This window comes from Montipora capricornis, chromosome 6 (assembly GCF_036669925.1).
Source record: "Montipora capricornis isolate CH-2021 chromosome 6, ASM3666992v2, whole genome shotgun sequence".
In the NCBI taxonomy this organism is placed as follows: Eukaryota; Metazoa; Cnidaria; class Anthozoa; order Scleractinia; family Acroporidae; genus Montipora; species Montipora capricornis.
The window spans coordinates 60,374,359-60,383,537 of NC_090888.1; the positions used below are offsets into that span (position 1 = coordinate 60,374,359).

At 39.6% G+C, this 9,179-nt stretch overlaps 2 protein-coding genes across 4 annotated transcripts in view; both read right to left on the reverse strand.

Moving 5' to 3' along the window:
* Nucleotides 1-2,654, reverse strand: part of LOC138052710 (monocarboxylate transporter 10-like) — a 15,596-nt gene extending 12,942 nt beyond the window's left edge. The window contains exon 1 of the mRNA XM_068899265.1: nt 1,107-2,654. Coding sequence (XP_068755366.1) covers nt 1,107-1,269 — 163 coding nt within the window. The 5' untranslated portion in view covers nt 1,270-2,654. The remainder of the gene's footprint in view (nt 1-1,106) is intronic.
* A 132-nt stretch (nt 2,655-2,786) lies between these two features.
* Nucleotides 2,787-8,763, reverse strand: LOC138052711 (peroxisomal membrane protein PEX16-like). 3 transcript variants are annotated; one of them, XR_011133137.1, is made up of 2 exons: nt 7,408-8,762; nt 2,787-3,120 (listed from the first exon to the last, which is right to left on the reverse strand). XR_011133137.1 is itself a non-coding variant. In XM_068899266.1 (1 exon), the coding sequence occupies exon 1, from the start codon at nt 8,746-8,748 to the stop codon at nt 7,621-7,623; it is 1,128 nt and encodes a 375-aa protein (XP_068755367.1). In that variant the 5' UTR covers nt 8,749-8,763; the 3' UTR covers nt 6,342-7,620. The 3 variants fall into 3 exon arrangements, 1 of the variants encoding a protein (XP_068755367.1); XR_011133138.1 differs by lacking the exon at nt 2,787-3,120 and adding an exon at nt 4,229-4,245; XM_068899266.1 differs by lacking the exon at nt 2,787-3,120 and having other exon boundaries at nt 6,342-8,763.
* Between the last annotated feature and the right edge of the window lie 416 nt (nt 8,764-9,179).

The following is a 9,179-nucleotide window of genomic DNA, read 5'->3' on the forward strand; positions in this document are numbered from 1 at the left end:
ATGTTCCAGGTGTATGTTTTTGGCCTATATTCAGGCGGCATAGAAATTACTTGTTCTTATATGCCGAGTATATATCTGAGTGTAGCCTCATTTTGTGATCATTATAGATTCTAGGCTTGATTTGGTTCTTGTACTGCAATTTACCATTAGACAACATTTGTTGATGCACACGGCCCTTTTTAGATCCCAGTTTTCATCACTGTTAACCACAAAGAAAAAACATCTCTCCTTTTTTGGTGATTAACTAAATCAAAAAGTGCTTGTTGAAAGTAGCTGGTTGCCGCCTTGACCTGGGGACTGAAGAAAGTTGATAAAATGTTCCTGTTGTAAGACAGTCAAACATTTTAGTAATTAGTAAGCTAGCTCTTAATGGTAAACTGTAGTAAAAATGCTACAAATTTGAAACATTTTATTGTAACAACATAAAGCATAGCAAATAAGTTTAGTGAATGGTTCGTTAATTCATATGGTGCGTTTTATTGAAAATAAATGACAAATTTCATAATCAAATAAAATCAATATTAATCAATAATAATGATCAATAAAAATTGATACTCTCTCAACTTTTAGGCATTGATTGTTATTGATTTCCAATGCCAATCAATTAATTGTTATTGTTATACCTCCCAACTCAAATAAGTTTTCTGATTGGAGGGGAACGTGTCACGTGTCATTGGTCAAAACTTCATGACGCCCTAGGGCGAACAAAACTTCATGACGCCCTAGGGCAACAACAACTTGAACTTTCGACTCACACGTGATCAGGTCGTGCACCTTTGAAACGGCGGCAAATCTGTACGCCAGCCGACGTCAAGCAAATAATTTTTATCTGTGTATTGTTCTATTTTAAGTTGGAAGGTATAACAAAACACTTAATGACTGGCCCCGCGGGAAACCGTGAGTTTTGTTTCCCCTCGACCTCAATGTTTCCCTCGGCTTCGCCTCGGGGAACATTGAGGGTCTCGGGGAAACAAAACTCACTGTTTTCCTTGGGGCCAGTCATTAAGTGCTTATTGATTGCTGATTTTCATTGATTGATATCGCCGGAAAACTGCCAGGTCTCTCCCGCGCAGCTTAATAATTTAAATTTGTCGAAATTTTCTCACCAGTCTGCGCTCTGTTGGCCTTGAATTCATCCAGCAAGGCGGCGAAAATTATTCCCGCAGCGTTAAATTGGCCAGCAACGACACAGTGAATAAGAAATCCCATGAAACACACGATCCAGGAGTATCCTTTGTCCATTTGGCCAGAGCGGTGATGGTCACACATGTGAATAAAACTCGACTCTCAGGTCGGCTCCCAAATTATATATTATTATCGGAAGACCAAATTAAAAATCACCGCGTTTTAGATGATCAAGAAATTATGGAAGTTTGTAGGTAGCATCCATAAAAGGCTGTTTACTTTGAGTGTTTTGGATTTCACGGTCCGCCATTCATGACTGGATCTCAGAGGGTTGGATCTAGGGAGTGACGTGGCATCTGGAAAAGCAGGATCCCGATCCGAATCCGGGAACCGGAACCGGAATAGGAACAATAACCTTGGTAAGGTCGATGATATTGAAGGGGGTAGTTTCAAAAGAAACTGTGGTGCTGCGTCGGTGGGGAAGTAGTATACAAAAATTGGTTTTATCAACGGAGTTGATAATGTAAATTGGCCACCGTACAGAGATTCTAAAAGCTGACGTTTCGAGCGTTAGCCCTTTGTCAGAGCGAATCGAGGAATTGTGGGTTACGTGTAGTTTTTATAGTAGTGTAGGAGCTACGCTATTGGTGGTAACATGGAAACGTGAAAAATAGAATATATTAGTTAAAGGAAAAGCGTTCGTTGATTTGGAAGATGAATTTTTGTTCCAGATTCTTGCAGCTTTCCGTTGTACCTACAATTGTAGATGTAGGGAAAGAGCGCAGATAGTCATGTGTTTTTTGGAGTGGTTAGGGAGATTAAAATGACGAGCGACTGGCTTAGATGAATCCTTGTCATTTTTCTCAACATCGCGAAGGTGTTCGCGGAATCAGTCGCCTAGTCGTCTACCTGTCTCGCCAATGTATAATTCATCGCAGAACGTACAGGTTATGCAATAACTGACATTTGCGGAGGTACATGTGAAACGATCGGTGATTTTAATAGATCGCTTAGGTCCCGATATCTTGCTAGTGTTAAGAATGAAAAGACAAGTTTTGCATCGTGAGCGCGCGCATTTGAAAGTGCCGGGTTGCTCGTTAGTTTTGAGCGCTCTTCTAACTAAAAAGTTGCCTACGTTTTTGTCGCGTTTGAATGAAATAAGTGGAGGTTGTGAAAAGATTCTACCAGCCTCGGGATCATTTTGGAGTAATTTAAAATTATTAAGAATGATACTTTTGACTGCGTGATTATGAGGATGGAAAATGAGGGTGAATGGATTTCTGTCATTCTTATCTTTTTGTGACGTTTGTAGTGCTGACTGTCGATCAAATTGTTGGGCGCGATGATGGCCTGCTTTGACCACAGAGATAGGATAGTCACGTTTTTCGAAGAACGTACTGGCACATCTACTCTGATTTGCTGGAAAAATCGGAGTCATCACTACATAGACGGCGAAGTCTAAGGAATTGAGTATAAGGAATGGAGTTCTTGACATGTGATGGATGTGACGATGAAAACAAAACTGTTACTTTTTTTTAACTGTTAGGGGACACTTAGCCTGCGCTCGCAGACGTATTTCCGGTTGTCGGAAATACGTCTGCGAGCGCAGGCTAGGGGACACTTAATGATGTCTATTTTGATGTACCGTGAATCTCATTATGTCGGAGTATTGGACAACCCTCTATAAAATAGGGGGTTCTGTCACGTGTGCCCTCCTCGTTCTCGCGGCGTTCTCCCTTTCCCTTCTCCTTCCCCTCCGAATGCCCGCCACACAGGCTAGTGCGCATCTTTGCAGTGTTCCTTCTTGATCTCCTGCGTGGCGAAATCTTGAAGGAGAGGTTCGTAGTTGTTACTATTCCAATACATAAGGTGAATTTCTTTTGTCTGTTACTTTTCTTTTCTGGACTCCTTTCATCCATGGCTTCAGTACCAACTTGACGCTCCCCACACCCTTGAGTGACGCCAGTGGTACGAACTTTGTAGCCTCAACAATATCTGTAAAAATCAATTTTGCAGTTTAAAGTGTGTAATATACATTCAACTTTTTTAGCAGAAATAAAACAACATCGACCTTTCTTGTTCGTATTCCGGTTCCGGTTCCGGTTCTGGATTCCGGCTTCCGGCTTTTCTAGACACCCGAGTGACGTCATTCATACGCACTGAACACAGATTTCTTTTTTGAACAACTAAAGACAAAATAAAGGGTGTTTTTACAGGACTTGCCCGTTGCTACGGTGACAAATACGTCACAACAATGGCTGTACCTTGTTCAGCAATAATTTGTGTTTCATTTGGTACGACAATATTGCTAATACATGATACAATGTTGTGGTGCCAATCCTTCTAATAAAAGCGTTACTTTGAAGCGTTTAAACTTGTTTGAGCCACCTTACTTCAGTCGCGTACAAACGCATTGAGACCCTTTGCATAAATGGCAATGTACATCTTAAGCCTCACGTTGGCGTGAAAAATCATTTGTCTAGAAACATAAGGACGAGGCTAAGGATGTACAAAGTATTGTTATTCAAATTTAGGGGCCATATAATTACGCAAACGGTGTATTCTTAAACTATTGAGTCTTTAACGTCATTTAGTCAGTTAGTAATGGTGGACCATTAAAAAATTCCGGGCTTAAAACTTGGGCAACTTAATGTTAACATAGTTATGAGAACCAAAGGAAAAAAAGGATTTCATTTTTTTTGTCATAGAACTGCTTTAAAACTGAGGTAATAATGGAGATGATGTTTGAGCGATACTTTTGGATACACAATTATCTAATGGTACAGCTCACACACTTGGATAATACACTTGATCATTTCATACGGTGTGTCTACATTCATTATTCCAACCAAGTGGTCTTGGGTTTTTGTTTTAGCAGCCATACACATGGTGGCTACAATCTGGACTGAACAATAATAATAATAATGTCTTTGTTGGATGAGTTTATTGTCCAGGAAATGATGACAAATCCTATCACGCTGCACAAATATTATGTACAATTGCGTCTTTCATTTCCCTGTTAACAAGTAATACATATTCAGATTTTTAACTTGATTATAACATAAACCCAATAGATGGACTCACAGCATTTTGTTGAGTTGAAGTGTTGAACGCTTACTTCTTTGATGATATCCAGTCCGATTGTTTGAAAGAAAACAACAGTAAACAGGTCAATAAAGTCAGAAACGGGTTTGAAAAACACCAGAATGAACAAAGATCCTACATGAAAACTTCAAGTCTAATCAAACCTAGTTCAAAGTTTGGCTTTTTGCCTATTTCATAGACCGAATGCATAAATGGTGGCCAAAAAATATTCTTTTGTTTATGTGCTAATTAGCCACACTATACTCGTTTGCATGGACAAAATAAAAAAGAAATTTTGCTTGCAGAGATAGAGCGAGTCTATTGAGTATAATTATCAAATAAACAAAAAAATACATTTTTTGCCGCCATTTATGCATTCTGTCAATTATGTAACAACATTAATAATAGGCAGGTACATGTGTACCTACTAGTTAGAGATGTATGAAGGCTTGAAGTATGCCCAAGTTCTACTTTGAATGTGAAGAGGGTTTATTTTAGTTGAAGTACCTTAGTCTGTAACATTATAGAGATGAGGTATCTTTAGGGAAGCTGAAGTGTGATCTCAGCTCTAGCTCTTGAGCAGTCTCAAAACAGGATAAGGCAATAACATGTGAATCATTAATTTTTGCTCTGGCTGGTTTCTGAACTATCATTATTCCAAGCCAATGTTCTTGGTCTCTAATTTGATTGACAAGGGAATCTAAAAGCGGCTCACTTTGTGATATGAATGCTTATTATATCAAAGTTTCAAGTTGGCTTGAGTTTTTACAACGCTTATGGCCTCCTTGAATCCCGGTATGAACCCCCCTAATATTATTGCCAGTCAAAATCAATAATAATATTAAGGACAAAATGTCAATAATCAATGTAACAGTGTAATAAAATTATACATTGTAACTTTATAATTTTATTACACTGTTTCATTGATTATAATTTGACATTTTATAGAGATCGACTTTCCTCTTATTAGTTACTGTCACATGTCTTGCAAGCATATGGACTAAGTACACATACGTGAATACATAAGACGATTTTTGGCAAATGCCCTTATACCTACATAAGTATAACTGGCAGAGATTTTTAGGGCCACCACAATAAAACATTTTGTTTTCAACCTTAGCTTGCCTATGTAGGTTTCTTTTTTTTGCTGGGCTGATGGACAGGAAGAAAGAGACCTCCCCTCCTCCAGGGTCAAAGTTGACCAAGGTAACCAAGCAACTCCCAAACTGCTCCCCACTGACGATCAAAATCGTCTGGCATTAGACAGAGTACAATATAATTATTGAGTCTCACTCCTAGGAGTCGATGGGTTAATTAAGGGACCAAACCATGCCATGTCAATGAAAGGGTGGTTTCTAAAGAAACTGTGGTGCTGCGTTGGTGGGGAAGTAGTATACAAAAATTTGGTTTTATCAACGGAGTCGATAATGTAAATCGGCCACCGTACAGAGTACACCGTACATTCGCTCTGACGAAGGGCTAACGCTCGAAACGTCAGCTTTTAGAATCTCTGTACGGTGATCAATTCACATTATCAACTCCGTTGATAAAACCAAATTCATGTCAATGAAAGACAGCAGAACTACTCTAAAGGAATGCATGAGTCAGAGATATAGCTGACTCAAGTCATGGTTAATGGCAAACATGATGAGTGTTTTAAGGACCGTGCCTACTATTGTTATTGCATATACGTTCTGAGCATCTCGAGATCCTCAGATTTCCTATCGGCGGTGCTTATTAATACAGGGATATTTTTGCGCGGTTCAAAACTATGCGAAGGAAGCAGAACTTAGCAAGTGCTATCGGTATCCAAAAAGAAAATTGGGGGTAACCATGCATTTTTCAGGGATAATTAAGCTTGAATTTGGAAAAGAAGGCCATACATTGCTTTGCATTTTAAAGCTTTTTACAAATACTGTTGATTAATTATCTTCGAAAAAACGTGTGGTTACCCCCAATTTTCTTTTTTTAAGATCTGTTTTCCCACATAGTCAGTAAACCACGCAAAAATACCTTTGAATTAGTTGGCACTGTCCTTATTGCATTTGAATTGACATCACCAACCCAAAAGCCACCCTCAATGCCTCTGCACTCCACATTACATGCATTTATATTATCAAGAACAGTTGACATCCTTCATCAAATTTATTTAAATCAAAGTATTCTCCAACGTTACAAGCAATGAAATCTATTGGAAATTAATTTACACACAATTCACATGTTTCCTAAAAGTAATGTTACCCAAAGTCAAGGTAAATATTCCATGTTGGAATATTTAAATGACACTTATAGTCATTTTGGAAGGTGTTTCATGACAGTTATGCATGAAGCCCTTCAAAATAATAGAGTGTTTTCAGTGGAAAAACAAGGTTACTGATCAGGTGAGTGAAAACACTCCATATGATGGGTGTTACAAGACCCTCTGAAACTAAGACCTAAGACCCCGTCTTAGTTTTCGTACTACGAAAGCTAAGACCCTTTGTTAATAGTGGCAATTACTGGAAAGAAACCTGGGAAAACTTACTGCTAGTCAGAGACTTGAGCACTGGATGTTGTCTCCCTACAAGGTTTAACTTGATGACACCATGATATGTTCTTTCTTGTCTCTTTGAGTGTTGTGTGACAGAAAAGAAAACACAGTGACATTCGCCGATGTTTACTTATTGGCACGGAAACTCTAATATAGTAAGATATGGTCTTTCCAATGATGAGAAACTGAGTATGTTTACCCTTTGGTTGTAACCACTAAAAATGTGATACCCGGGGTAAAATTTGTCAGCACATATTTGTTATCCAGTATTTCCAGTATCAAAAAAAGTCTTGGGGTCTTAGTTTTCATACTACAAAAGCTAAGACCCAGGAGTCTTAGGTCTTAGTCTTCGAGGGTCTTAGTTTTTGTAACACCTCCATATGATGGTTGTAATTCCACTTCCAAGATTACAGGATGCTTACTCAACAGCAGACATTAAAAACAAAATCAATTTTTCTGCTCTTGATACTTAAACTCTACATTAGTCACACTTTTGCTAAACGATTTCTGAATAAATTTAATGTTAACATCTTTTCCAGTTATCAACAGGATGACCCTTCTTCTTGTTGAAAGCCTATGAAAAGTTTATTGCTATAACAACGATGAAAGAGCTCCATGTAAGTTATCAAAAAACATATAAGAAACCAGAGGATGGATATCAACCATACCTTCACTCTACCACAAGTAGCCGAAAGGGTCAAGTGGACTTTTGATCCTAAAGTTCTTTCCTGTGCCCCCAAAATACTGGTAAATCAACAGAATAATGTCTCTGACATGTAAGCCAAGAAGTGTGTGTGACTTTACCGGTAACTGTCCAGAGAGTGAAATCATCCATAAATGCAAGGTTACTTCACTACCTGGATAGTGAGGAACATGGGTACTTAGGAACTCCAGTTATAAAAGTAAATCTTTTGCCATGTTGGAAGGTAATCTAGAAGGGGATTGAGTATGAAAGACACACCAGGAATGGTATCACTCATGAATCGTAAACAAACAAGAATTCTTGTCTTTGAGTAGTTGTCATAAAATGGTGATCGCAATAGGTAAAAGAGCAGAAGAAGGGTTCTTCTGGACAATTCTGCTTTTTCATCCTCATTCAAGTCACCTGGATTACCGACGAGAGCTAAGGATGCAACATCCACACCGCAAGAAATCAACCAGGGTCTCCACGAAGCTTGGCCAAACAAAAACATGCTTGAAATATGAAGCAGTGGTCTTGAAATGTACAGACTCTCTGCCAACATTCTTTGTGAGGACAGATTTGTTGGTTCAAGCGCCTTTTTTGCCTTAGAGGGGTCCTTTGGAAGCCTCCAAGAGCGTACAGGGTCATTTGGTGTTGCATTTAGGGATCTCATCAGTCTCCCTGATCTGACCCCCCTCCATGTGGGCCCACTTTGTGGAGTGTTGGTGATGTCCGCAGAAGACACTGCCTGTTCCTCTCCGACACCAGTTTCATCCGTCAAATTTTGATGACCGACATTTTCTTCTCCGTTCAGCAACTTCGATCGATCGAGGAGAGGAATCAATGGAGTTCGCTGAATTCCAGAACTGTGCTTGAACAGCAATACGAATCTCAAAGCTGCCTTGGCAATTTGCAAGACAACCACAATGATCCACTTCCCTGCCTCTCCCCAGATACGGCTGGCTCCCAGTTCAATAAACACCTCCAAATATTCCAGTACAGTTAACCACAGCAAAACGGGGTTCTTTCTTTGCGTGGTAGTTTCATCAAGAGTTACCTTTCCATCAGAAAATATGCCATCGTTAAAAAGAGTCAAAATTTGCGAGGAGGAGAAGACAAGTTCGGCCAACGCTTCAGAAGCCCCAAATCTTCCGGGAAGAATGTACGACAGGGCACGCAGAATAGACTCGATTTTCGTAACAGTCTCCGGATTGTGCAATACAAACTCTCGATACTTTTTCCACAGAATACCTGTGTGTGATGAGCCCAACGCCACTAACTGTTGCGAAGTTTGAAGAAAATTTGCAATGAAATGTCCTCCCGACATTATGTTTCTCGCTATGCGCGCGCAGGACAAAAGACATTTTAAAATTAAACGACGGAAGCTAGGGACTAGGCACGAGGTTGCCGTGTGGCCTTACCCACCCCGGTGGATAGAAGTAAGCCGCAGGCACAAAGGACCCGTACGTTCAACAAAGGGGTTGCAGTAATCGTATTCCAACAAAATTTTATTTGAAAGAGTAGAACTTAAAAAAAAAAGGATTGTTTTTTGATGCTGACCTCTCATACATGCTCAATCTTGTTCCCAGGACTTTTTCTTCGAGTGGAACGTGACCCTGTGTGATACCGTTGGCACGGTGATATATGTCTTTCCTCGTGATATGTGTTCCCCCGAACTCGAGTAACTGGTGATATGTGTTTCCCCGGTGGGAGAACACAAAAACAACGTAGAATACGCGTGTAGCCTTATCGATACTT

Excerpts from the sequence above, each read along its gene's own strand:
- LOC138052711 (XM_068899266.1), bottom strand. The coding sequence starts at position 8,748 with ATGTCGGGAGGACATTTCATTGCAAATTTTCTTCAAACTTCGCAACAG.